This window comes from Neurospora tetrasperma (genome assembly GCF_000213175.1).
Source record: "Neurospora tetrasperma FGSC 2508 unplaced genomic scaffold NEUTE1scaffold_81, whole genome shotgun sequence".
Lineage (NCBI taxonomy): Eukaryota > Fungi > Ascomycota > Sordariomycetes > Sordariales > Sordariaceae > Neurospora > Neurospora tetrasperma.
Window position 1 is genome coordinate 853,485 of NW_009799179.1, and position 27,666 is coordinate 881,150.

The 27,666-nt window shown below is 50.9% G+C and overlaps 8 protein-coding genes across 8 annotated transcripts; 6 read left to right on the forward strand and 2 right to left on the reverse strand.

Annotated features, from left to right (window-relative positions):
• Window positions 1-11: 11 nt before the first annotated feature.
• On the forward strand, window positions 12-465 carry NEUTE1DRAFT_104593 (uncharacterized protein; the record flags this gene model as incomplete). The annotated part of the gene is made up of 3 exons (XM_009856894.1): window positions 12-58; window positions 147-262; window positions 410-465. 3 exons carry the CDS (start codon window positions 12-14, stop codon window positions 463-465), a joined length of 219 nt encoding a protein of 72 aa, XP_009855196.1.
• A 5,615-nt stretch (window positions 466-6,080) lies between these two features.
• NEUTE1DRAFT_89060 (D-lactate dehydrogenase mitochondrial precursor) lies at window positions 6,081-8,387 on the forward strand (the record flags this gene model as incomplete). The annotated part of the gene is made up of 5 exons (XM_009856896.1): window positions 6,081-6,485; window positions 6,600-6,999; window positions 7,065-7,682; window positions 7,803-8,107; window positions 8,172-8,387. The coding sequence occupies 5 exons, from the start codon at window positions 6,138-6,140 to the stop codon at window positions 8,241-8,243; spliced, it is 1,743 nt and encodes a 580-aa protein (XP_009855198.1).
• Window positions 8,388-9,629: 1,242 nt separating this feature from the next.
• On the forward strand, window positions 9,630-14,749 carry NEUTE1DRAFT_149305 (suppressor of ascus dominance; the record flags this gene model as incomplete). Its single annotated transcript, XM_009856897.1, has 2 exons — window positions 9,630-12,783; window positions 12,842-14,749. 2 exons carry the CDS (start codon window positions 9,630-9,632, stop codon window positions 14,587-14,589), a joined length of 4,902 nt encoding a protein of 1,633 aa, XP_009855199.1.
• A 36-nt stretch (window positions 14,750-14,785) lies between these two features.
• Window positions 14,786-16,198, reverse strand: NEUTE1DRAFT_141497 (uncharacterized protein; the record flags this gene model as incomplete). Its single annotated transcript, XM_009856898.1, has 2 exons — window positions 14,786-15,554; window positions 15,657-16,198. The coding sequence occupies 2 exons, from the start codon at window positions 16,196-16,198 to the stop codon at window positions 14,786-14,788; spliced, it is 1,311 nt and encodes a 436-aa protein (XP_009855200.1).
• A 1,066-nt stretch (window positions 16,199-17,264) lies between these two features.
• NEUTE1DRAFT_118451 (uncharacterized protein) lies at window positions 17,265-17,549 on the forward strand (the record flags this gene model as incomplete). The annotated part of the gene is made up of 1 exon (XM_009856899.1): window positions 17,265-17,549. A coding segment is annotated over one exon (194 nt), but the record flags the coding sequence as incomplete, so codon positions are not given.
• A 78-nt stretch (window positions 17,550-17,627) lies between these two features.
• On the reverse strand, window positions 17,628-18,411 carry NEUTE1DRAFT_125241 (uncharacterized protein; the record flags this gene model as incomplete). The annotated part of the gene is made up of 1 exon (XM_009856900.1): window positions 17,628-18,411. One exon carries the CDS (start codon window positions 18,409-18,411, stop codon window positions 17,701-17,703), a length of 711 nt encoding a protein of 236 aa, XP_009855202.1.
• Window positions 18,412-19,327: 916 nt separating this feature from the next.
• NEUTE1DRAFT_149307 (uncharacterized protein) lies at window positions 19,328-20,469 on the forward strand (the record flags this gene model as incomplete). The annotated part of the gene is made up of 3 exons (XM_009856901.1): window positions 19,328-19,713; window positions 19,783-19,859; window positions 19,938-20,469. 3 exons carry the CDS (start codon window positions 19,328-19,330, stop codon window positions 20,261-20,263), a joined length of 789 nt encoding a protein of 262 aa, XP_009855203.1.
• A 4,230-nt stretch (window positions 20,470-24,699) lies between these two features.
• On the forward strand, window positions 24,700-27,641 carry NEUTE1DRAFT_132466 (uncharacterized protein; the record flags this gene model as incomplete). The annotated part of the gene is made up of 4 exons (XM_009856902.1): window positions 24,700-24,714; window positions 24,770-25,261; window positions 25,315-26,585; window positions 27,197-27,641. 4 exons carry the CDS (start codon window positions 24,700-24,702, stop codon window positions 27,441-27,443), a joined length of 2,025 nt encoding a protein of 674 aa, XP_009855204.1.
• Window positions 27,642-27,666: the final 25 nt, after the last annotated feature.

Consider the following 27,666-nt stretch of genomic DNA (forward strand, 5'->3'; position numbering starts at 1 on the left):
CCCGGAGCCACATGGTCACCAAGCCAAGCCAGGCACGGCAAAGGCCGTTGGTGTCGAAGTAAGTGAGGCTGAGGCATATACGGACCCTTGATTCAAGTGCAGGTAGTACATATCGAGTAATGGTAAGACTATGTAGTATGAGATAGAATGGCCGGTACCACTCATATCCTCGTGAGCACAACATCCCAAGGCTTGCCTCATGGTTCACGACAATTTATGAGAAAAGAAATGAGAAATGGGGAAGGACCCGTGGTGAGAAGAGGTAAGAGCCCGGGGTAAAAGGGTGAATTCATACTATTGGTGGGTGTCAGCATATTTCGTAGGTGTTGGCTAGCTGGGACCTTTCTTGAACATTCACAGGATTGAATATGAAGCGATGTTTCTGTTTGCTCGTATGTTTGTGTTTTAGCGTTGATGTCAATGTCGATACAAAGTAATCACTCACCTTATGCGAAGGCGAACTAAACTGGTTTGCCGTGGCTGGTTGGTACCCTCGAAGCTGAATGTTAGCTATTCAACTGACGTCTCATCTGGCCCTTCTGCCCAGTCTCGTGACCATCAGCTGACGTGCGGGTAAATGCTTGAAGGGTGCGGAAGGCTTTTCTCGTCACGTTCATCCATCAGTCACCCGTTCTTCTGGAAGGGATGAGTGGTAGGTACTGTCTTGACAAAATTTGAGTTGTCAACTGAACTACACTACTTCCCAGCGATGTCCGGATGCTGATCATCGTACATGAGATAAGCAAGCGAGCGCAGTGGTCTCGATTCTATGTGATGTTTGTCACACCGTCAAAACCAATCTCGGCTGAGGTGTAGAAAAGGGAAAGGGTCACAATTGATGGGCACTAGTTCATCCATGATCTTCATTGGTTTCCTAACCATAACAAGCTCTGCCGCACCTTCTTGTATGAAGCGCTAGATGTACAAAATCGTACGCTTGGGCCAAGGGCACGGTCCGAAGCATCTTGATTGAGGCGTACAGTAGCTTCCTGCGTGACGAATGCGGCTTCGGTTGTGAAGTTTAATAATACTGGCTAAGTCGGCGATATCCAGCTGGTCAGGGATTTGTCTTGGATGCTACCAGAAGGATGGAGATTGGGTAATGCAGTCCAGTCAATAAAGTACTCAGACACAAGGGGTGCTGTGAGGATGCACACCATACATACACTACCGTAGTGACGAAGGCCGATCAGAGGTCTTGAAGTTGCCATTGCTACTCGCCACACTTGATCGTTGGCTCCCGCCCTAACGGCGGCTGCTGGGCTTCTGGTTTCTGAGAGAGTTCTGGAACCCGAGTCGGCGTCGAGCTTTCTGCCTGCCGTGCCATCTCTCTCGATGAGTGGGCAAGCGGGCGGCTGTCTGACCCTGCCGACCTGTCAACTCTGCGTAAGACATGTTGCTTTTTCTGCTCCAAGAATTTGGAGGTGGCGTCTCGCTTAGGCTCTCGCCGATGTCGTCTGTAATGACAACCCGGACGCTTTATGCCTTGGCATCTCCGAAGAAACGAGACGATCAAAAATTGACAAAAATGTTTGGGCTTGGAAGTTTGCTTTCCTTGCTCGATATATGGAGTGTATGGCACGTCAGCCGAAGGAGTGGGCACTGTACTTGGAGATGTGATGCGGTAGGTGTGACGACGGGCAATTGCGATTGCTGAGGGTGTGGGTAGAAGTTGGTGTATCATTGATGGCTCAACTTGATAGGTATCAAGAGGCCCAAAGAAATCGAAAAGAAGAACGAGGAGGATTTCAACGACTTGGTCAGATTCCTTGGTTCTAAGAAAGCGGTCTGCAAGGTAAGAAATGGAAGCCATTCCCACAGGAGCGCATGAACAACGTAAGCTGAAAGAAGACGAGGCAGGAATTCCGAGGTAGGGAGACTAAGTAAGATTCTGTAATGTCGTTGGTCTGGTGGTGGGACCGTGTAACCCCATGACGGTAAATCTGCTCTTCTGGGACGCAGGCAGAATGGCGACACTTGTGCCAGATGGACAGGACTCACACGCTTTGTCTCAGAGACAATGAATGTTGGAAGCTGGTTGGTGGTGAATTTGCAGTCTGAGGCTCAGCGATTTGTACCTCTTGAAAGCGGTCAGTCGGATCCATAGGTACTATTCCACTTGACGATTGAAATGATGTTGACTGCAGTGATGATGTGGGAGTGCGGCAACAAGTCTGACTCTGCAAAGCTCTTCCCCCCCACTGCCGAAGATGGAGGGGTAAGAGATGGAAGGGCAGATTTGGCAAGAAGGAGCGAGGATGCTCACAGGCAGTCTTGAGCCAAAGCGGAGTGTTGTTCAGAGTTTGAAGTGGAAAGAAGGTTAGAGTAAGGGTCGTTGTCGCCGTCGTCGTCGTGATTCGATCTCCGCGTGTTGTGCAGTGAGTGTCCGTGGAGCTGTTGTGGGCTTCTGGAGGTGGGACCGCCCGCTCCCCGCCGTGAAGCCAGGTGCTTCAATGTGGGGCAGTTGTACCGGCTTGGCATCTCCGTAGGGCAATCGCGGGCAAGGAGGGGCTACTGTACCTAGATTGTAGCGGCAGGAGCTTAGGTAGGCGGGGGTCCGCCAGGTTCCACATGGGTTCCTTCCGCTCACATTTTCAAACTTTACGCATCTGAGCTGCGCCTTCCAACATTGTATTGTCTATCACCAAAAGCACCGCACTTCAGTCCAAAACAAAGGCAACCATCCGGTCAATCACTGCTCTTGCTATCCTGCTACTTTACCAGCCTCTTCGACAGGTTTCACCGCATTCCATCCATGTTTCTCTCAACGAGGTTCGGTGAGTCCTCCAGCTGACCGATCGTGACTGCGTTGAGAAGCGAGAATATCTTTCACGCAACACAACACGACTCGGCGAGCATCCCGAACTTGGCCGGATTGGCGGACAGGAATTGATGGCAATTCCACGGGGCGTGTGAAAAGTTGCACCGCGGCATCTCAACCGAAGTAGTAAACGAAGTGCCAAAAGGCTCCCGGTCGTTTCTTTCCCCGCACTTAATTATCAGTCTTGAGGAGTCTGTCGCCGTCGCCTCGCTCTTGTGGTCCCGTCTGAGGAAATGGATGACTCTAGCAAGTCTGACCTCACTCCACTTCTGCCACTCATCTTTCCAGGTTGTTTGCTCCCGCAACTTACTGCCAACTATATCACTTGTCTTTTGTCCTCATGACCTCGGCAGTCAAATCCAATTTCCGTGCTTACTACTGCTTTTTCTACCACGCTTCTGCGCTGAAGTTGCTGGACAAGCATTATGATGGGGTGGGGGGATTCCTCCCATCAAAACATATAGTGCGAAAGAGGGTCAGGGATGATATTCATCGTATGGTGAGTGTCCGTCATGGTACAGAGTTTCACAAACTGACAGTACCAAAAGCACTTCAGAAGGTGATGAGGCCGTGGAGAGCTGGCTGACTTCTTGACTCCCTTGAAGTGGCAAGGAGCGGCATTCTTTCACCGAAATAACCGAATACGGCCCCGGCGGTTCCAATAACCCGGTAATGAACACACCACTGCCATCTATACGTCTGCCAGATTAAACTTTCCCGAGCTTTAATACAGATACACGCTATGGACAACTTCAAACTTGGTTCCCTCAAGTGACGGGATTATCGCACATTGCACACTCTTCACCGCATTTTCCGTTGGTGATTGCGGCCCGACCAGGTGGGCGAAGAGCTGATGCGTCAGACAAAAGCAAGTGATCAGTAACAGATGCGACCTACGCACGGCAACTCGACCTCGAGGGTTGCACAAGTTGCAAAGGCTTTGCCCTGGCGGGCGAGATATCCCGGATTTGCCAAGCTTTAAAACAGTAGTCAGGCAGCCAAAGGCTTGAAGGGCAGCAGGAATGCGCCCATAACAGCGCCTCCAATTTCATAACGCTGTAGATTATCAGCTTTGTTATTCCTCACGATTCGAAAACGAACGCCAAACTCGTTCTGCATAGGTGTGTGGCTTGCCCTCCCTTGTCCGGAACACCACAAAGCCGGTACCTGAGAGCGAGCTGCTGACAGTGGCCCGATCGACAGCATTGGGACAAATTGACGATAACCTCCATAGTCGTCACGTCTTCCAACCGCTAGTCAGACGGTCGATTACGAAGACCTAACGGGTAGTCCCCTTGACTCAGAAATGGCCAATCTCCAAATGAGATTCCCATCTCAGGAATTGCGATGCATGTAACGGTAATCATGGCTTATACCTACCTATTTCGCTGGCCTTGGGTTGCAATCTAATCCCAACTTTGACAGAAGAAGAAGTGTCAAGGAATCTCCACTTCAATGGCTGGCACGTCACTGCAAAAGAGCGAAATAGCACCGCTTGCACAGAGGGAAAAAGGTAGCCGACGACAAGCGACGCTTTTGGGGGTTCCAGAGATGCTACCGAGCAACTCGGCCCGCAAGATGTCATTCTTCTTCTCCCCCACCACCCTGAGCCAAGTCCATCTTTAGTTTCCACTTGATGACACCAATTCAGGTACCTGGAGCGCGGCGTGACCTCTACCTCGCCAAATATATAGCCCGAGCACACTACCAGACGCTACTGCAGTGCCGACCTCCGGTCTCTACCCCCGCCAATGCCATGTGAGCTACGCGTGGGAGGATGTGGGACTTAAGTCTTCTTTGTTTCTCTCATTTGTCTTTCTTCCCTTTCCCCACGAATACCCCATCTTTTGATACCCAGTTTGCCCAGTCTCCTCCTACAACAGGACGCTTTGCGCAAGTGCCAAGCGATGAGCTAACCCGATGCTGCCCTATACCATCCGGATGAGATTTGTACCGGGCATGTCTACTGCATAGTAGAGGTACCCAAGATCTAGATCCTCGATTTTTTATGGGGTCAAGGATGACCTGTCTGCCTTTTCACTCCTCTCCCAAGATCCTCTCGGCTTTCGTAAGACGACAACTCTGTGGCCGATTACAAATACAAAGGCTCATCTCTTTGGCTAAACCCCTTCCAGATACTCATAGTGTTAAAGTTATCAGACAGTTTTTATGCTTTTTTCCCTGTTCGTTTACGGCCGCCCTTTTCCTTGTCCTCGGCGCCAGTTCCACGATGCACTACATCACACAACCCCCTCAATACCCTTGATTCCTCCAAACCGAGCTGGTCACGAAAACAACAAGTACTCCTATACCCACTCAGGAAGCTCTCTGTCCTGCCTGGTTCCCCCACCGTTCATGTCCTGTTGTGCGGCCCCTGTTTTGCAAATCGTCAGATCCACCCGGTGACGACGGGTGCTATCCCTATTGCTCCTTCTCCCAGGCCTTGGAGAATCCGGACAGACCTGGCTTACATTAGGGTCCTTTCTGTAGTGCGGATGGCAGTTCATCATGCTTGACTAGCTAACCCGACATTGTTCTTTTATTGGACCTGTCAGCTACTCCGTCCCGACATCTCTTTACTGCATCCATCCCACATATGGAAGCGGCTCTTGCTCACTCTTGAAATTTCACAAGCACCCTTCGAGTATGCCCTTTATGCATACTGTTTTCTTAAAGTTTAATCATTCGATATAAATTCATCACGATTTGGTCATCAGGTCATCCACACGCAACCTCGTCATAGCCCACTTCAATTCTCTAGGTGTAGGTTTCATTAGAGCTGATTTGAACCCTCAAAAGACTAAGACACCTAACCTTACCACAGAGGGACTGATCGTCGTTTGCTTGTTACAACAAAGGCACGGTGCGTGGCTTGGAGAGCTGAGTGTGTGACTTCGGATACGCTTTTCCAAAGGCTGGATCAATCCGGGCCTAGTCTTCGGAGTGGGTACTCTCCTCGGGTGCAGGTGTGCGTGAGAGCCAAGCCACGAGTTGATAAGTACGGCGTAGGTAAGCCGTCCCTCTTCCTACCTAACTTTACATGAGGTAAGCGAAATTTCATGCCCATCGAGAAAGCAAAGTTGTTTGTGTTGTATTCGGTCATCAAGCTCACAAAACATCACAAGACGAACCCATCGGGCAAACCGGCGTTGGCTACTTCGTCCCTCCCGAGAAGACGAGAATATTCAGAACATATATTATCGGTCATCAACTGTGAAGTTGCAGGCTTGGTTCACACATCAGACTCGGCAATAACGGTGCACTGTAACCCTCCACTCAACCATCGTGTCTGATCCAGTCTTCAACGCTGACCGGCATGTCGACAACCTACCTCATGAAAGCGGCGAGGCCCATTCGCCGGGCTGTTGCTGGCCCCGGTGTCAGTGGGAGTACTTGTAGCATTGCCTTCCGCCAGCGATTCACCACTTCGGCCGTCCGAAGCAACATCTCTGGAGAGAGCGGTGGTAGTAGCAATGGTAAAGCACGCCAGACACGATGGGCTTCGACGTGGCCTCCTGTATCAGGAGCCATTGTCATCGCCACTACCGCCGGTCTCCTTGGCTGGAGCCTGTCAGAATTTCGGCATAACGGGTTTCCCGGAACTATGTTGATGGATAGTATCTACCCTGCGCTAGACTATGCAAGTCTACACGAGATGGAGCAGGTACGTTGGTGTGATCATTTTCCAGACCTGATTATAATCAAGTAACTGCCTTCCCACCCCACTCACAAGTCACGGGGGTTAAGCTTGGACTAACGCGAAAGTTGATAATACCAGGCTATTGCTGAGATCAGAAGAGAGATTGAGGGCGAGGACATCATTTCAACTGACCCGGATGACCTCCACGCTCATGGATATTCGGAGTGGTCATCATCCAACCCAGAGGGACTACCAGTTGCGGTAGCCTACCCCCGATCAACAGAGCATGTGTCAACAATCGCACGGATATGTCACAAGTACCGCGTACCTATCATTCCGTACTCTGGAGGGTCCAGTCTGGAAGGAAACTTTTCTGCGCCTTACGGGGGAATCAGTGTCGATTTTGCCTTTATGGACAAGATCGTGCAGTTCAACAAGGACGATATGGACATTGTCGTGCAGCCGAGCATTGGTTGGCAGGATCTGAATGAGCAGCTGGCTAAGATGGCGAGTGGCCTCTTCTTTCCCATTGATCCAGGTATGTATTGTGCCCGCAAAAGCACGAAGACTGGCGAGTACTCAAGACACTAACCAATATCACAGGCCCGAGTGCCAAAATTGGTGGTATGATTGGCACCAACTGCTCCGGTACGAATGCCGTCAAGTATGGCACCATGAAAGACTGGGTCATCAACCTGACTGTGGTCCTCGCCGACGGCTCCGTCATCAAGACCCGCCGGCGTCCACGCAAGTCCTCAGCCGGCTACAATCTCAACAGTCTTTTTGTGGGCTCGGAGGGAACTCTTGGTCTCGTAACAGAAGCGACTCTCAAGCTAGCCGTCGTCCCCGAGGAGCTCTCCGTCGCAGTCGTCACCTTCCCCACGATCCGCGACGCAGCGGCAGCAGCCGCGGAAGTCATGCAACGGGGTATTCCTGTCGCCGCCATGGAGATCATGGACGAGGTGCAGATGAAGGTAGTCAACCTAGGCGGAGCCACCGCGCCGCGGGTGTGGAAGGAGATGCCGACGCTCTTCTTCAAGTTTGCGGGGACGAAAGCAGGCGTACAGGAGAACATTGATTTGGTGCAGAGAATCACCAAGACAAATAAAGGGAGCAACTTTGAATTTGCCAAGGATGCGAGAGAGCAGAAGTTGTTGTGGTCTGCGAGGAAGGAGAGTCTGTGGAGCATGCTTGCTTTGAGGAAGGAGGGAGAGGAAGTTTGTAAGTTTTCTTTTTCTTCTCTTTTGCTTGTTCGATGAAATCCTGACAATGAGAGGAACAAACACCACCGAGCGTTTGTTCACACAAAGACAGCAATACTAACATTACTGGTTTTCCTAGGGAGCACCGACGTTGCAGTCCCTTTCAGCCGGCTAGCCGACATCATCGAAGTTAGCAAGAAGGAGATGGACGATCTAGGATTGTTCGCTAGCATCCTTGGTCATATTGGTGACGGAAACTTCCATGAGAGCATTATTTACAACCGGCAGAAGAAGGAAGAAAGGGACAAAGTGGAAGTGTGCGTGAAGAACATGGTCAAGAGGGCGCTGGAGATGGAGGGGACATGTACGGGTGAGCACTCAATTGGCTGGGGTAAGAAGGAGTCACTATTGTGGGAGGTCGGGCCAGATACACTTGGTGTCATGGTAAGTCTTTGAACTCCGGGAGAGTTGGGCAAGGGGTTGGACTGCGTGCTAACTAAGTGTACAGAAGTCGATTAAGCTGGCATTGGATCCCAAGTGGATTATGAACCCGGGTAAGATCTTCGATCGTCGATCGTGACCGGGAGGGCGAGGAGGTACGCGCTAGTGTCTAGACGATGGAGTGGCCATTAAAGGAGCACGACCAGGAGACGCGATGTTCATGGCTAAAGGGATCACGGAAGTGAGTGCATCTACTAAGAATCAAAACCACTGTCTGGACTGGATGCTGTGGCATTTCGACATTGATTTCAACGCAGGGTTTGGTTTCAGAGGCCGTAGGGCAATGACTACATCAATGACTGAGGCACAGGATATCAAGAAAAGCGGCACGCGTATATATTTCTCGGTTTGGTTGAGACTCCGTAGAGAGGAGAGGTGGTTTGTTTACATTTATCAATTGATCTGATGTCCGGCGTCGTGATTGGAAAGACAGTTTCCTTTCATGCTCCAGACGAGGAGGTTGCGACGAAACCGCGAGTACAGCGGGTTCGGATGATAAGCGGGCAGCAGTGACGAGGCCCTCTCTTCTCACATATTTCAGATTGGAGGAAGGAACGACGGCAGGGAGAAGGCACGAAGCAAAGTTTTGCAACTGCTTGAACCGCCCCGTCCATGGGTGGGTGCCTAGAAGTAGGAACATTGGGGCTCTTTCCTCAACATGGACAAGAGCTTGGAGTTGACAAATTGATTGTCTACCTAGGTACCTCTGGTATTCCCCGGATTCATCATCTCCACGGAGCATTTGTCAATCATCTATTTCCCCGAATAGCAAATATCACGCCTCAGTCTCGGATTTGTTTTACTTTTACATATTTGAAGGGCAGTTGGAAAACAGCTCAGTTAGCTTCAGCTGTAAGTTGACAACATTCTCCTTGCTCAATCCCAGCTCACGGCCTTCTCTACCTCACCTCTGTCTCAAGACTGCCTTTTCAATGTTCTTTCGTCCCAGTACACATAAGACACCTTGTAACGGAAGCTGAGCAGCTCAGTTGTCTCTGCGACGGAATTGTCATCTGATAGTTTTCTCCGTTCGGCGGCGTTCGAGACTCCGAGGCCAACAGGGCTTTGCCAAATCCCGTCTTTCGTCCCAATACTTCGCCCGTCATCCGTTACTTGGTAACCACCCCACCATTGTGCTCTCCCGCAAAGTCTAGAGAGGCGCATATGCCTTACCCTACGGTAGAGGTATTTAACGAGTGCTTTTCTCGTCCATGAGCATGGATTCTTTCCCCATCCACACTCGCCGCCTTCCTCGCCATCTAAAAGACCAAGCAACATCAAACTCAACCAAGGAATAACAGAAGAGGTGTGGTCAGTAACTACTTGCACAACCCCTCAACTACCACCTGCACGTTATCAGGCACTTATCTCGTGGGTTTCTTCCCCATTACCCCACAAACCGATACATCTGAGTCTATTTCAAGGAACACCTGAAGGCTGACTGTGGCCAAGACAGATATCAACCATGTCCGGAATACCCAACTGGGTAGAGCAGGCGCAGCATGCCATTCTTGTCTCGCCGGACAGAAGCCCCAGAGATCAGGACGCTCGTCCGAGGCATCCTAGCCGCCGCAGATCCAGCCAGCAGCGACATCGAGAGAACGCACCAACACCTCGACCACCCTCGCGACCATCCTCACGACCCCTCTCGCGACCCTCCTCCAACTCTCCCCAGCCTCGCCCTCGCGCTGTTCGGCAGTTCTCACGGGGCAAACCAGCCTCATTCGCATCTCTCCCCTCTCTCACACAACCAGTCTTCATTTCCAGGGAGTGGAAGTGCGCCAGGACCGCTGCCATTCGCGTCAAGGATGTGCCGCCTGGAGCTAAACTCCAGGACCTTCACGATCTCTTCTCTGAGTATGGTCACATCAGTTACCTTGAACTTGATGAGGACCGTCAAGATGTTTCTGATCGTGGCCGGAGAGCTCTGATTCGCTTTGAGCCACCTCCGCTATCTACCGACTTTCTCTGTCGAGGCATCTGCAGACTCAGGATTGGACTTGTCGACCACTGGCTGCCTCTCGAGACAGTGGACCCAAAGCGCGAGGATCGCAAAGAACGCACCATCAAGACTCAGCTCGGCAACACTTGCCCGCAAACTCTATACGTCTTTCCCTCCACACTGTCTTTCGGTCTATTAGTCCAGCCTGCAGTATTCATGAAGAAACAATCCGTTCAAACCCTCTCGTCCGACTCTTTACTGAGACTCGAGTTCGATTTCAAGCGCATGCGACTGGTGATTAAATTCTCCCTCCACTACCAACGCGAATCTAGTGGTTTTCGCAGACAGAATGAGCATTACAAGCTCCATATCAAGTTTGGAGTCATCAAGGAGTTATGCAGAACCATGGTCGGCGAGGAGCATCGTCAAGCTTTGGTCATGACTCTCCGGGATCCGCCGGTTGCGTACAGGAAGAAGGATGTCTCAAAGACATTTGGCGAGGATCGGCTGACTTGGAGCGAGAATGACCTCTGGGAGAGAGTGGTCGACATTAGCCCTGGACTCGATGCCAGCAGAAACCCAGTTTCACTCGCCGAGAACCACCAGTACATTGAACTGGGACGGTGGCTTACCTATTGGATTGAGCTGGATCGACAATCAACAAGAGTCTGGGATCAAGTTCAACAACATTTGCTCGATTGGAATCTCAGGACTAAGTTGACTGTCTTTCCCGAGCCGCTTCCCAACCAAAAGCCAAAGGTATGGGATTTTCTGGATGATAGATACGGCCATGAGATTCAACAAGTCTCCTCACGGTCCTGGGGCAACGACTTTTCGCTTTTAGCCGCACCGCCCCGTATTTCTCTACCGTTTGATGTTCGGTATCAGCTTGAAGTCTGCATATCGCAAGGAATCATCAACGAGCACAACATTGACCGGCCATTCCTTGAGAAGCTGATGGAATTTTGTGATAATGACAACAGCTTCGGCAAAGATCGGGCTCGCCTCATCCTCGAATACGTTGCCGATGAGTATGCTGGAAAGCGTATTTTCGACCCGATGGAACTCTTCAAGGATAATGCAGCCTTAACTTATTTCCCAACTAGTTTCATGATACCCAACCATTGCGCTTGGGTTCGTAGGGTCACGATCACCCCTACTCGTATCTACTTCAGTACCCCCTGCGTCGAACCCACGAACCGCGTCATCCGCCAGTGGAGACATGCACAAGACTACTTTATCCGCATTCAATTCACCGATGAAGTTCTTGAAGGACGTATCAAGAGCGGCGAAGCGGAACTTCCCCTATTCTTGCGTGTGTACAGGGTATTGGAGAAAGGGGTTGCCATGGGTCCGTGGCATTGGAAGTTCCTTGCCTTTGGCAACTCTCAGATTCGAGAAGCCGGAGCCTTCATGTTCTGTGAACAGAGCAACTTGACATGCGACATGATGCGAGCCTGGATGGGCCGCTTCAGTCATATCAAGGTCATTGCCAAGTATGCGGCTAGACTTGGGCAGTGTTTCTCAACTACCCGTTTGGTGCCTGGCATCCCGGCACCGAGGATCATCACCATCCCTGATGTCGAAAAGGACGGATTTTGCTTCACGGATGGAATAGGCAAGATTTCCCCTTTGCTTGCAAAGATCGTAGCGCATGACTGGAGCATTGACCCGCCGCCGTCAGCTTACCAGTTCCGCATGGGAGGTTGCAAGGGAGTCTTGGTAACTTGGCCTGATGTGAAGGGTATGGAGGTTCATATTCGGAAGTCACAGGAAAAGTTTGTTGCCGAATTCAATGGTCTTGAAGTCGTCAGATGCTCGCAGTTCTCAACCGCCACCCTTAACCGGCAGATTATTGCCGTTCTCTCGTCTCTTGGTGTTCCCGATCAAGTCTTTGTAGACATGATGGAGCAGCAGCTTTCTGACTTCAATGCGGCGATGGAGGACAAACAAAAGGCGACGGCGATCCTGAAAACGTTCATTGATGAAAACCATATGACACCCATCATTGCAGAGATGCTTGCTTACGGTTTCATGGAGTCCCAGGAGCCTTTTGTTCGCACCCTACTCCAGCTGTGGCGATCATGGTCTATCAAAACGTTGAAGGAGAAAGCGCGACTCAATGTCGAAAAGAGTGCGTTCGTGCTCGGCTGTGTTGATGAGACTGGCACTCTGAAAGGGCATATGAAGGTCACCGAAGACTGGAAAGACGTGCCCAGTGAGAAGCTTCCACAAATATTCTTACAGATTCCCGATGATGTCAATGGCGGGTACAGGGTTATTACTGGAACCTGCGTCGTTGGCAGAAACCCGTCTCTCCATCCTGGTGATATCCGTGTGGTGGAGGCAGTTGATGTCCCTGCTTTGCGGCATCTAAGAGACGTGGTGGTGTTCCCCTTGGCTGGGGACAGAGACGTGCCCAGCATGTGCTCTGGTGGAGACCTCGATGGTGATGACTTCTTTGTTATTTGGGACCCTTTGCTTATCCCGAAGGAACGCTCCCATCCCCCAATGACCAGTGAGCCCATTGCGGGCAAGGAGTTGGCAACCGAACCGACCGTCAACAACCTGATTACCTTCTTTGTGTTGTATATGAAGTACAACAATCTGCCGTTGATCGCTCATGCTCATCTGGCGACAGCAGATGCGGAGGTGGAAGGAGTGAAGAGCCCGAAATGTAAGTGAACTGTATCATGTTTTTAGAAGAAATACCTATTGACCGTTCAATCTTACAGGCCTTGAGCTCGCCTCACTTCATTCCATGGCTGTTGACTACGTGAAGACTGGTGTTGCCGCCGAGTTTCCGAGACGGCTTGACCCCAAGACCTGGCCTCATTTCATGGAGAAAAACAGACACACTTACCACTCCGTAACAGCACTTGGAAAGCTCTACGATATGGTTAAACGGGAAACATTCGACATGAAAGAGAACTACCAGCTGCCCTTTGATAACCGCATCCTCAAGCACACAAAGTGCCGCGCTCTTAGGGATGAGACGCTGACCAAAGCCCGTCGCATCAAATCTCAGTACGACACCGCTATGCGCCGCGTGATGTGCCAGCTCGAAATCACAACCGAGTTCGAAGTTTGGACCGCCTTTGTCATGTCCAAGCCCCGCGTGGGCTCAGACTACAAACTCCAAGACAACGTCGGTCGCGAGTCTTCTGTCCTCAAGCAACACTTCAAGGATCAGTGTAAAAATGAGGCTGGCGGTGATCTCCTTTCCTTCGTATCGGCCATGTACAGGGTCACGTACGAAGAAGTTCGCATTGCCCTTTTCGAAGCCAAACAACCGCACGTTAGACCTGACGGCAGGCTTGGAACTAGGAAAATTACACCAAAGACCATGCCACTTGTTAGCTTTCCCTGGCTATTTTGGGACAAGCTCGGTGAGCTTGCCAGGGCAGGCGCCGTATTGCAAAGGAGACTTGACGATGGAAGTGAGGATATGGACCTTCTGAGCGACGTCCCGCTCGTTTTCCAGAGGCGCAGAGGCAGACATAATGCAAGTGGCAGCAGTGACTTTATGGATGAACATGGTGATCCCCTTTCTTATACACGCACAAGCGATGGCAAGATCATTCACTATGGTCAGATCTTGAACCTTTTCAGTCACGACGACGAGGATGGAGATGAGAGAAATGACGCCCGGGACAGAAACGGCTCCAGCGAAGATTCGACTCATGTTTCTAATTCGTCCAAATCCAGCTCCAACCTTAGCCCGGTTGCTGAGGAGGACCTTCTTACTTTTGAGTCGCCTCCAGCTAGTCCAGGTGTCACTCCTGCGTCTCCGCAAGTTGATCTACTAGGCCCGACGCTTACGCTCACCAAGGCCGAGCTCGCCATCGGTCTCGCTGGTCCGGTTGCCACTACCTATACTCCTCCGCCTACGGATGAGGAGACAGTAATCTGCCGTGGACACTCCAACCGCACCAGTCACCTCAGTGCTTCGTCTTCGTCACTTGATCCTCAACCTCTGATTGAGGAGACTTCTGGGGAGAACGAGGATCTCCTGCTAGATATCTATTCTGCGTCTCCCCCTAGGGCGGGTGGTGCTGGATTGGCCTCGGCCGTTGGAAGCGATGTTCCTGTCAAGGGCGGACCTCCTCCCGTTTGGATGGAGCAGGTGATCAGGATGGGCCACAGGATTCCAACCCCTCCTCTTGACTCGATTGCGATCCCGAATGTGATTGGAGTTCCGCAATTCGAGAGTCCGCTCACTGGGACTGTTGTGGCTTCTGCTATTCAGGATCCGTTTGTTTCCCCTTCTCCTGCGGTTGCCGCTCCTGCTACCGGTGGTGGTGGTGGTGGTGGTGGATATATTGGTAGTGGCGGTCCCATCAACAAGGAGCTCGTCATGGGATTAGATGGAGGGGTCAAAGAGGAAGATGGCGAGGAAACCGAAGAGGAGGCTGAGGAGGTCGAGTTGGAGATTGACGAGGACCCAGTTGCAGTGCGTTTTGCACAGATGGCGGCGCTTTAAGGCGCGTTGAGACCACTGGTACCACATTCATTTGTAGTGCTTATTGATTGGTAGCCTTTGAATCGTACTTGAAGTATTTTAGGGCCAATCGTTGAGTTAGTTTAGGTTTTCAGCAGTGCTTTAGGATTGGTAGTAATGTAATCTGATTATGCTTGCCTTCAAAACTCTGATATTTGACCTGTTACTTGATTGGACTTTATACATCACCACCTCCTCCGCTGTCTTTTACTCGACTCCTCTCATACTGATCCCCAACCTCATCTTCGATCACCGACTCTCTTCCAGAGTACTGTGACTCACAGTCACTCCACACCTTCTCCTCTTCCTCGTCCTCATCCTCCTCGTCACTCTCATCCGACGCCTCCGGCGGTTCATCTACTGTGTTCCCATTGAACCAATCCATACCCATACCCTGATTAGACAGCGCAGCCAAGTCCAACATTGCAGCATTGAAGTTGAAAATGGATAAACTCCGCGCTACCAGATCCAAAGCTACTTTTCCCTTGGTTGAGCTCGCGAAGGAGGCATGGCGGAGGTTATCGTCGTCGTCGTCGTCGTCAGCAGCATCCATGCTTTTGCTTTTGCTGTTACCCTCCCCCAAAACCACAGGCCCTTTCGTTGAACTTCTTGATGTGATGATACCATGTGTTTCGTTTTGCCCTCCTATTGGTATAATTGGTTTGATGTGCTGAGGATCAGGTAGAAGTGACTTGGTGGACTTGAACTTGACGTCCTCAAAGCAGCACGTCGAGTCCAGCTCTTTTAGAGAGATCATTTCGATGATGCCTTCTTCTTCGTTCCCTTCGTTCTGCCCCTGTGTTATACACATGCGAAAGGGTTCACCATCACCACGTCGTTGCCGTTGTCGATACTCTGCCCCGATGAAAGTGATGGAGGACAGTGCGTTGATGCCGAAAAGTTTAACTCGTTTTTGTTTTTGGGGGTGCCAGGTTACTGAGGATATACTGAGGATTGTGTCAGTCCGTTTTGGTCGTGTGTATGTGTGTGTGTGAGGAGAAAGGTAAAAAAAAAAAAAGAAAAAAAAGAAAAGGGGGGTGGGAACGTACCAGATCTCCCCACTAACACCCTTATCCAAATTCACCACCGGGACACTCCTCCTCCCCTCGATTATGGGTTGATCGCTCCTCAACCAGAGTCGATCGCCTACGTCGTTGGCCCAGTTTGCTGTGTGCACGATGCCGTGGATTGGGGAGGTGTAGCTTTTTGATGTCTTTGTTCGGGATTTCTCATTGTCATTGGCCACATTGCTGTCTCTACTGTTGACTTTCTGATTACCAGCTCGAACTCGACTTTCACCCGAATCAGTAGCAAAAGAGGGAAACTCTTTGTCACTAGCTGAGTCAGGATAAGGAATGATGTCGGATCTGGATACCCATTGGACGTGGTTATCCCCCGGTCCACCCACTTGCCGGATGATAAGCTTATCTTTTGAGGAATCGGAAGTTGGGAGGAAGATGTTGGTGGGGGATTCGAGGTGGTGGTGGGGGAGGAAAGTGTTTCTTGGGGGAGATAGACTAAAGCCGAAGCCGGAGGGTTGGGAGAAGGAAGGGCGGTATTGGTAGCGGTAGGTTGGGATTGTTGTCGACATTATGATGGAAGTGGTGAGGATATTGGAAATAGTTAAGGCTGGATGATGGAAATGGTGATGATCAACGAGATGGATAGAGTCGATCAGAAAATGGAAGGACACGGCGAGGAGATCTTTAAAGATCAAGAAGAGTTATGGAATAACATCTTCAAGGAACGAGCAACGTGATATAGAAATAAACAGACAAAGACCATCGGACTTGAGAGGCTCTCGACGCCCAGAGCAGAGCAACATCAGTCAAAGCGTCGTCACACACGCACACACACACACCGTTTGTCGATCTGGTGATTCAGGGAACAGACAGCCAACTCAGTGCTTGGCTGTGTTGCTGCGTCGGGAGGGCGTCCCTAGGCATCTGGCTTTCTGCCGTGAGCCGTGATCACGAATTGCTATCAAGCAGTTTATTCCAAATTGTGGTAAGAATCTGGAAGACGTTCGGGAATAAGTCTGGATCGGGACGTACATGCACATGCCATACCATATCCGGATCTATGTCCAATATCATAACATGATTATGCGTGTGTGTGTGTAGACTCTGTATACGCGGTTGCGGCGCGAGTGGCGGGTAGCGCGGTTACACTCCCAACAGACACCAAAGAAAGCCACCTCAAACGGTTGACCCCTTGCTGCACGTTCGCAGCCCAATCGATGAAAGTTTTATGTACAAGGGATGGCGAGATGGGAAGGGTATGTATCGCAAGACAAACGGCGGTCTTCTAAGGGAAGCTGGGAAGCTATGTGAGCCATGTGGCAGGCGGCAGAAAACCCGATGGAGGGGGCCAAAGGTGGAAATTAGAAATAAGAAAAAAAAGAAAAGAAAAAGGAAAAAAAAAATTAGAAAAAAAAAAAAAAGAAAAAAAGAAAAAAAAGGCGGGGAGAGAGAGGCAGAGAAAGGGACCATTGCTATCCAACACACTCACCGCAAAATGTAAGACACGAGTTCGAGAACACCAGTTCATCGTTCGTTCCCTGCGTTTGCTGTGTTCGTTCGTTCGTTCAACAACAGTTTGGTGCACTGGGCCAGGCGGCGAACATGTTGCAGTTGTTTCGTTTCCTGATTGAGAATGCATGCATGAGCACTCAGGGTGTCTGTTAGGGCTAATTACACGCCACTTTCTATTTCCTTGTCTTGCCGATATCATGAGATTTGGAGTTCTGGCGTACGAAGCCCTGAAAAGGCCAAAGAGAGGGCTTCGTAGTTCTTGGTTCTTGTTGACCTTCCCTGACACTCTTGAATTGGTAGACACACAGACAGGTTGACAGGGAGGAGGGATTTTAAAGGGAGAGAAGCCGGGAATGTCCCATTGGCTATGTTTCTCATCCGCGGGAACAGCTCCGAAAACTCATAGGCAAACAAGCGAGTGCAGGTAGTGAACTGTCTTTCAATAACCCGTTGTGCAGATAGAGAAGAAGAAGAAAAGAGAGGGGACAAAGAAAGATAAGTCGGGTATCATTGAGTTGTGTTAACTTTCTCCGCTGTTCCTGCTGCAGAGACCACCAATTCACGGCTTTTTGACAGCCTCCTCGCCAAACATCTTTCCCTTGGCCTCCTCCTCCGCCTTCTCCAAATCAATCCCCAACGTCTTGGCCACCCATTCAGCGACCTCCCTCTCCGCCTCCTCATCCAGGTTCGCCTCGGTGCCGCCATACAGCGTCCTGCGCGCCTTCCTTCTCAGGTCCTCCACCGACAACAGGTCAAACGCCCAGCAGGTGCCGCCGGCGGCCATGGTAGCGAAGCTGATGACGTTGAGCGTGGCCAGGTTGAGCGCCTCGACCGCGACCATGGGGTCTCGGGGGGCCTTTGAGTTGATGTTGCCGGGTCGCGCCATGCCAGCTATCATGTTGGGCGCAAAGATTTCCATCTTGGAGGCCTTGAGATGTCGGGCCACGGCGCGCCGGGAGACGGCGACGGAGAGGGCGAAGAAGGTGGCGCCGCCGAAGAAGAGGCCGAGTTGCTTCAAGGAGCGCTCCGAGAAGATGGGCGGGTAAGGACGTTCCTCCCACTGCTGTGCGGGTGGGTAGCGTGCCGCGTTTGACGAGGATGAAGGTGAGGCATTGGTAGAAGCTGAAACGGGCGTTTGTGTTGTTGATGTTGTTGTTGTTGCTACCGGTGCGGCGGGGGTCGATTGTTGTTGTTGTTGTTGTTGTGGGGATTGCGGAGGCTGACCGTCGGCCCAGACCAGTTTGCTGATGAGGTTGGAGATAATCGGCATCTTGAAAATGAGTGTGTCTACCAAGAAAGAGTTCTGGGGGGGTGGTGAACTTGGAAGAAGACTGAGCGAGTTGGAACGGAAGCAGCGAAGACGGATTGACACTGATATTGCTGGGAGCGAAAGTGGAACTGAGGGTGGATGATGGCTGATGAAGTGATTGCGTGCAAGTGACTGAGCCGGGACGGGATACCACGAAAAGCCTGTCCACTGTTCCCGGTCGTTCCTGCAGTCTGCAATGCCTCTTGATGGAAGTTGTTTCCGCTGCCTGCCTGCCTGCCTGCCCCAGATTTGCATGCACTGGCGCTTGGACCAGGTGGTGGTTTATCTCCGCCAAAGAGAGGTACAAACCCTAACCCTACGGAGTGTTTTTCCTTTGTCGTGCAGTATTTCGGATGCTGTTTTCGGGCATGAGATGGGGAGACAATCTCCAAGCTTGGACTATCTTCTCAGAGTCTGCGCTGTGAACTCATGGCTTCCATTGTGAGCAAGGTTCATATCCGTATCCTAGGTTCAGCTCGTGAAGGTTCAGCTTGGGCTGATCTCGCGGCCCCGCCCGCTCAGTGAGGCTTCGTGGGGCATCTGAACCCTGAAAGGCAATACCAAAATGTGGGGAAGCCTGGGCCTGTCTCAGTTCTCACTCATCAGCAACTCTCAACATCACCAAGTATCCACGACATCTTACAGGGCTTAGGGTAATTGATTAGGAGTGGACACTTGAGAGGCTTTCACTCAACTTCAACTGCTTCTATCTGTCATCCAAATCGCAAATAACCCGACTGTATAAAGCTGCAATTCACATTCTGACACCATCCCCGAAAGCCCACATCCGAAAAGCGACAGAACAGATCGCATCAACAACTCAGCTCAACCCTCGCACCCAGAGAACGCTCCATCGAAACCAAACCCCATAGTCAAAATGCCCAAACCAAAGAAAGCCCCAGCAACTAACGGCAAATCAGCTCAAGCTTCTACAGCATCAGCAACAGCACCACCCGCCAGCAGCGCCTCGCCCTCCTGGCCCCCCTTCAAGCCCTCTCTCCCCATCACCGACCTCACCTTTGACACACTCGTGGACGACAAAGTCGTCGTCCTCCGGAACTTCTTTCCCAAATCTCTATGTCGTGATTACGTCTCCTTCCTGAGCACGCTCCCGCTGATCACCACGCCCGGGAAACCCAAGCGGGGGATGGCGGTGCGAGTCAATGATCGGTTCCAGATTGACGATCAGAAGTTTGCCGATAGGTTGTGGTATGAGACGGGGTTGAAGGAGGCGGTTTTGGGGGGTGGGTTGGAGCATTTATGGTAGGTTCTTGTTTATCCATCCCCGGCTTGAGGAAAGTTACCGGCTGACTGACTGGAAAAACGAATAAGGGGTGGTGAAGTCATTGGCCTGAACCCAAATGTCAGGATATATCGATACACAAAGGGGCAATTTTTTGATGCGCATTGTACGTTTCCCTCAATTACACTCCCCTATTGTTTATTCCCCCCTTCTTCACATCCCTACTAAAGATCCCCCACTGCAGACGACGACTCAAACAAAATCACCCTCACCCTCCCCCCCTCTGACGATATTCCGAGCCCGAACCGACAACAAGTCCCCGCCAAAACGACCTGGACCTTACTGCTCTATCTCACCTCCGCCAGCGAAGGGTGCACGGGCGGCGAGACCGTCTTTTACCCTCACGACCGGCAGGTGGCAAAGGAAGCGATTGCCGTAGCTCCGGAGACGGGTATGCTGTTGCTGCATAAGCATGGAAACGACTGTATGTTGCATGAGGGCAGGGAGGTGACGGCGGGCGAGAAGTGGATTATTCGGACGGATTTGTGTGTCGCTAGAGGAGGAAGGTGAGAAGCGTATGCGCGAGAAGGTTGAGGTGATGAATCTTGATCCTTTTCACTACAATGCTCCGGAATCAAAGTAAGTCGTGGTGGGAGGAAGGCACCAAGAAGTCCGACCGAATTTGGAGTTTGAACAACTCAAGTATCGACGAATACCGGATTGCAGAGAGAGACACAAACTGGATGTGCGAGTAGGGAAAGAAAAAAAGAAGAGAGAGATGCAAAAGAAGGAGCATGATGGAAGATGAAGGGGGAAAAGATGTGCCAAAAAACATTGAGACTCGGATACCGGGAGTCGAACCCGGGGCTGTTGAGAGAGCAGTCACTCCTGAGAAGTGAGAGTCAACGATGTTACCGCTACACCATACCCGATTGAACTGATATGGTCCGATGTTGTTGAGAGAGTTCGTTGTGGATGGGCTTATATTCATACAATGGTAGCTTGCCAATACCTGTCGCTTGGCATCTCCAAATAACCTTCGACGCTCATCAACATTCTCGCCAAAATGGGCATGTAAAGAAGACCGAATTGTTGACCACATGCCCAGCACCCTTGGAAATAATTTTCGAACGAGGTTCAGCCATTTCATGAAAGATATAACGATTGTAGTTTTCGTGAATGTGCCTGCATTGGACTTAACATCGGTCTGATATTTCCATGTCCTTTCCAAACCGGAACGAGTTCATGCGATCATGACAATTGACATTGGCACTCAAAGAGCTTTTCAATCATGCGTCAAAGTCACAAGCACAACATTTTCGCAGAATTGGAACCATAAATATTTGCAAAATAATCTTATTTTCAAGCCTAAGAATCCATATCCGACCAGCGGATACCTCAACCACCCACACCATCCACGACAAGCTTCAAGACAACAGTAACATCTAGAACACTTTCGGAAAGTTAGCGACAGAATAACCAACTTCTGCTCTCGATAACATGACAGTGTTATGGGATATAAACTCAGAATATGTAAGAATGTACTATCAATTACTACCAGGTATAGGACACCCGGCGAAAGGGTCCCACCACAGCAGCATCAATCGCAAATTACTCTCATCACAGGATATATGGGGTGTATGTATGTATGTGCGGGAGAACAGCAGAGTAAGAAACGTACCTTGTGATGTATGGTTCAAAGGAGCAATGCAATGAAGCGCAAATGAGCTATCACCACCCATTGCCCCATCATTGCATACCCGTTGTCGAGCGACTGAGCTTGCCGTTGCTGCTGCGAACTGTTCCGAGAGAGGAAGCCAAAAGACGACCGAGAGATAAAGTAACTTCATGTCAGCGTCAATTGCGGCCCTTCCCCAGAGCAGTCTATTGCAAGCCAGCGCAGGCTTGCTCCGTGCGATGCAGCATTGGCCACCCAATTCTGAACTTTCGATTAGGATTGGAGGTTGTGTTGCTCGCACATTGTCGTTGTCGTCGTTGTTGGGCTGACTGGTTGGAAGAGAGATTGACAAGTCCAAATCTTGAGCCAGGAAAAGTTTTGTGTGTCGTTAAATCTTTGCGGCGGATTATGTAAGGCGCGGTTATTCTGTGTGGAGCCAGATGATTGGCGTCTGTTTTTGTGGTCTGTGCTTGTGGCAGCTGCCGGCCATGCTTGCGGTTCCATGCGGGCCGGCACTGCAATATGGGGCTTCGAGGCAGGAGCACCGACGACGACGGGAAACCATTTCCCAACCTTGGAGCCTCGATTTCACAGCATCGCCTCGTCATCTTGATACTGGTTGCGCTCTGCTTTTGAATTCTTGCAGAATAACTGACACGTCGAACAAAGCGTGCGTGACATATCAAGAGGCTTTGAGATTTAAGGGGCGGTCCTTCCTGCCGTGGCTGAGCTTCGATGAAAAGGAGGATGGGATTTGGGTAAAGTGATCAAACATAGGACTTAACACAGGTAGGACTTGGACTTCACCTCAACTCTCGAGTCAGATTTTATCACGGTCACGGCTTTTCTTAGGTTTTGTTTGGCAGGACAGGTCAATGGATCCAACCACAAGAAACACTCGACTTCTGCGGAGCATGGACGGATCTTCCGAGTTCCGCCGTCATCACCCATATAAAGAGGGCTGTGCCTGACAGATAAGTTACCTATGACGTTGTGATATCTCCCGCACCTTATTCTCTTGAACTTCAACTGTTGTTCTTCAAACCGAGAACCATGGTCGAACTCGATTGAGTCCAACGCTTTATCATGTAGCCGGTGTTGCTGTGCCTCATCAATGTCGAAGGTCGCATGGAGGCTGTGCAATGCAGCCTGTGAACGACGGCAGCGAACTGTCTGCATGGAGCGAACAACTGTCCCACGTCGCCCAACCTCCATTGAATTTTGAGACAAGCAAATGGAAAAGCAGCATTGAAGCGAAAAAACATGAGATGTTTTGATCAATAAATCGAGACCATGCCGTTTTGGCTCGACTCCCACAGAGTACCGGTCTGGAACAATGAGAAAGGACCCAGAAGGGAAATATGTCACCGGGCACGCTGGGGTCAGCATTGCACTCTGTCCCGGGGACGGCCTCCGGGCCAAATCCGTCGACACCTTTATTAATATCTTCAAATGATACCACAAGGTGAGCAATCCGGCATAGTGTATGGTGTTTATATTGTCGCAAGTTGTATCCCAAGGGTTGAATGTGGATATTTGTCCACACAACTCGGAGTTGGCGAGCCGCTGTAGCGCCTCACCATCCCTGAGCCTGTGATGAAGGGTGATCACACAGCTCGTGTTGTTGTCGCCAATCTGTAACGGTAGTGATCGCCAGCATTCAGCGGGTTTTGACCATTGACAGTGGTCTGTTTCTATTGTAAGGCCTTCGAGTTTAACCTCTTGGGGTATCAGGGTCGTGGTTGGTCAGGGTTCTGGGGGTGATTTATTGGGGTTTGTTTGGGGTTCTCAGTGGGGATCACAAGGTTGTATGTGGATCCACGGTTTAGGGGAGTGATGACTGTGAGGCGGTGCTCTCGGGCTCCCGAGACTCCCCCACAGCGGCCGGAGCGGCAGACAGGGACCGCCTTTGATGCATCATTCTTCTCTGCATCAGCATTGGTTCTTGACCAGTGAATCAAACGGGAGTTGTCGATTGGTGCTGGAGTTTGAGATGGATGGTGTTTTGAGTTGGCTTTGATTTTGCTTAGCTCGGTGTACTGCATTGTATCAGGAGATCAAGTACCAATGAGATAATCAAGTAACGCATTTGGGCATTACTCTTGCCATTAAAACCAAAATATTGCTAAATGAGCTTGTCGAGAGTAGTGGACAGGGGGAAAGGGGCAGAGGCAGATTGTGGGGGAGATGCAGTTCAAGTGGCAGTTGTGCAATGGTTGGCGATTGTGCGCATCGCGCCTTCATCCTGCCAAAAAAAAAAAAAAGAACGTGGTTGCCCGAGTGTCGACGACGAGCAGCAGGCACCACTCACTGCAGACGAGCACTGCACTGCCAGCAGAAGCCAACAGAAAGAGCACTAAACTCTAAACTTTCAACCTGGGCATCATCGCCATCTTCACCTCCTCACTGCTTCGAGCTGAAAACCATGATGCCTAACCATTGAATCAGCCAACACTGCGCTGTCTTGGGCGAGTTCAACTGAAAGTTCAAATGAAAGAATGGAATGTTAAATCCGCCCAAACAAACAGAAGACTCGAACATAGCGAGCAACGTCAACGGCAACGGCACTCCAGCCTCACCACCCCCGGTTTGGATGACACCCTATCTGACCTGCATTTCCAGCTGGCCTAGCGTCAACACCGAGAGAAGCTTGCCTAGCTTGGGAACCACAGGCAGTGTGACTAGGGTTCCCTCCCTGTCTCACCCAGGCGATTGCAGCCTCTGCAGAAGCTGACTGGACGTTCCTGGGCTTAGAGCCGAACCATCAACCACCAAGCTGGGCCACCAACCGACGAGAGCCACGGTCGTCAAGGACGCTGGCACTGCCAGAAAATCAATCCATTGGCTCTCGATTGTTGCGCGCGGGGCAAGGCTCTGTTACGCAGTGAGCTGAGCATCCCTTTGTCCCTATCTTAACTGCTGACATCTGCTCTCCATTTCCCCTTCCCTTCTCTTGTTTTCTGGACTTTAGTTCTACTCCTTCGTTTTCCCCATACCAAGCCATCGATACCAGCACGACATCCCGAAATAGCTTCACGCCCCCTGTGCGCAACCGGCATCAACCGTAGTGGACCCAGCACCCTGAACAATAGCGAACCTCCTAATCCTGGTGCCTGGAGATCTTCGGCGCGTCCACTAAAGTCCCCAACCACCCAGGGCGCTGGGCCGGGCGGCCAAGCCGCATCCTCAAAAGAGGACCCAGACCCAAACCCATCGAACCGGGCGGGACCCCTGAGGCTTTCCCATCGCCGAGGGAGAGGCATCAAGCGAACGAAGGAGAAAGACAAAAAAGCAATTGGACAATCTGAAGAGCTGCGGGTTTCCAACAATGTCGTGCATACCGGTAAGTCTTGGTTGATCAGGCACCGTGACATCAGCAATTGACTAACTGCCTATAGTTTCGTCGCACGGCAAAGAAGAAGAAGGAGAAACCGTCGTTTATGCGGAGGATGACAACCATGAAAATCGCTTCTCCCAGTCAGCCGACCTCCGCTTTGTTCATGGCTTCTCTGCTATCGTCAGCACAAGTCTTCAACGCTACTCACAAACCCATGTACATCCACGATGCGTTCAAGAAACACGCCGTGAGGGTTTGGAAAGAAGCTCGCGGAAGCGACAAACTACTCACGCACGAAAAGCTCCTCCGCTTTTTCGAGATAACCCAAGGTGTCACAACCACGGCTCTTCCAGTCAAGGACGTGTATACCTTCGAGGATTTCTTCTGGGCTTGGAGCAGCAACAAGGCAGCGTGGAATGCTGTACGACCTCTGAATCCTACCGAAATCGACCTCACCTATCCGATTAGCAATTATTTTATCAGTAGCAGTCACAACACTTACTTGGAAGGAAACCAACTATCGTCCAAGAGTTCTGCAGAGGCATACAAAGCCGTATGTATGCACAACCCCTCGCCGCTACCGACAATGTCTAACAGGCCTTATAGGTGTTACGGAACGGATGCAGATGCATCGAAATCGACGTGTGGAATGGTGCCCCGTCACGAACCCCATCCAAGTCTCCGAATGGGGAACATCGCCGACATATGTCAAATGTTTCCGCCATGTCACGAACGAGTGTCCGACATGGCTCAAGCCTGAGCGTCGATCAGCCAGGTCTTTACACAATGCGAACTCCCCGAGACAGCGGTACGAGTCTAGATCCAAAGGAACTGAGCGACCGTATGGATCGATCCACATCATCATCATCCGGGTCCGTCAAGAGGGGTGAACCCATCGTGCACCATCATGGAACTATGACAACCACGGTACCTTTTAGGGAGGTTTGCAAGGCTGTTAGAGAAGAGGCGTTCGTAACGAATCATCTACCGATCATTGTCAGTTTGGAGGTTGGTGCGGACCGTGAGCAACAAGAGATGATGGTGGAGATCATGAAGGAGGAATGGGCCGGTTTGCTACTCGAAGAGCCTTTCGAGGACTGCGATCGCCTAAAACAGCAACCCCGACTGGAACAACTGCTCGACAAGATTCTAATCAAGGTGAAGCGGCTGGATGATTGCAATGGCGAGATACAGGAAGCTCAGCGTGGGCGATCTCTAAATGTCAGCTCCCTGCGCTCCAAACCACCAATTTGCGAAATGCTTGCTGCCCTAGCCATTTATACGCGCAGTGAGCATTTTGACGATGTCAACTCTTTATCCTCAACAACTCCCAGCCATATCTTCAGCGTTAACGAGGACAAGTTCCTGGATATGATAGCCCAGGATAAGGCCAGATTGAAGATCATGGACCACAACAGGCAGTACTTTATGCGAATATATCCCAAAGGTCTTCGCTTCGACAGCAGCAACCCCGATCCTACTATTCCGTGGCGACGAGGTGTGCAGATGGTGGCCATGAACTGGCAGAATACCGACGAAGGCACGATGCTCAACGATGCCATGTTTGCGGACACAAATGGCTGGATTCTCAAGCCCACTGGCTTTCTGAAAGATCAAGACGAGATACCGACCAAGACTGTCGACCTACGAATCACTGTTCTCGCAGGACAGTCGATCCCCGTACCTGAGGGTCGGCAGGCTAAGAAGCTGCGCACCCGAGTGAAGGTGGAGTTGCACGTCGAAAATCCAGACAAGGCGCGTGACTTGACGCGAATCACTCAACCACAGTCAACCGAGAATCCAGACTGGGAACGTAATCCATATCCGCTCGAGTTCCTGGGCGTGAGTGGGGTTGTGGAAGAGCTCAGCTTTGTTAGGTAAGCTCTATGTTCTTACTTCCTCCGGTTTTTCTTCCCTACGTTTTTTGAACTTCTGCCCATCTTCACACGACGTGTCATCAGACCACAACTACCGGTCGCTTGAACTTTTACTGCCCACCTGTCCATTTGAATTGAATATTTGTTGTCTTGTTTTGATGTGATGACTTTGATGCATGGAGCCGCTGCCGTGGGCAAACTTCCTTGGTCATTTTCTTGTTCTCCATCATGTTTAATGTTCTGTTGGCTTTCCATATCAGGGAGACAGTGACAGGCAGGATGCTTCAGGCAAAGTTGTCCGGACAGCAAACTCTCGAACAATGTGCTGGGTTTTTGGGAGTGGAAGAAGTCTCTGTCCGAGAGCGAGGGATACATAGTGACCTCCCCCGGACGAGTGTGACTGTGTGACACGGGAGTCTCGCATACCGACATCGGCTTCCTTCCGGTCGGCCGGCTCCGTCCACTCACTTTCAATCTCCCTCTCCTTTCTCCCCCTTCAAGCTTTATTACACGCACCCTCATTCTCGCCCGCTTCTCATCCACTCATAATCATTCAACTCACCCTACTTCGGCTCACGAAGCTGTTGCTAACCTAGGCGTGTCTCCTTTAGATTCAAAGTTGAAGAGCCCTCCTCAAGTGGCTTCGGCAACGAGCTTCTCGCTTGGGCTTGCATCCGTCTCGACCGCTTGCAGCGGGGATATAGATGTCTCGACCTTTATCACCCCCTTACCCGTCGGCCACTCCGCCGACACGGCGGACATTCCGCATCGCAGCTTTTCATCAGGGTCGAGAAAAATGTTCGACAGGGCTTCCCGACAAACCGGACACATACCGAGACTGCCGTCGGGTCGAAGTGACATATGGCCACATGACAGCGGCACCCGGTCGTCATCCATTCTATTTTCATTTTTATTTTTTCGTTTTCCTGATATCCATATTTTAATATGGCGTTTTTCCTGACTCCGGTATTGGCGTGGAGAACATTTCAGCATGGCGTTCAAGGTAGCAGGTTTCTTTTCGACTGCATGGTATAAGGACAAAGAAGAAGAAGAAGAAGAAGAAGAAGAAGAAGACATGCGC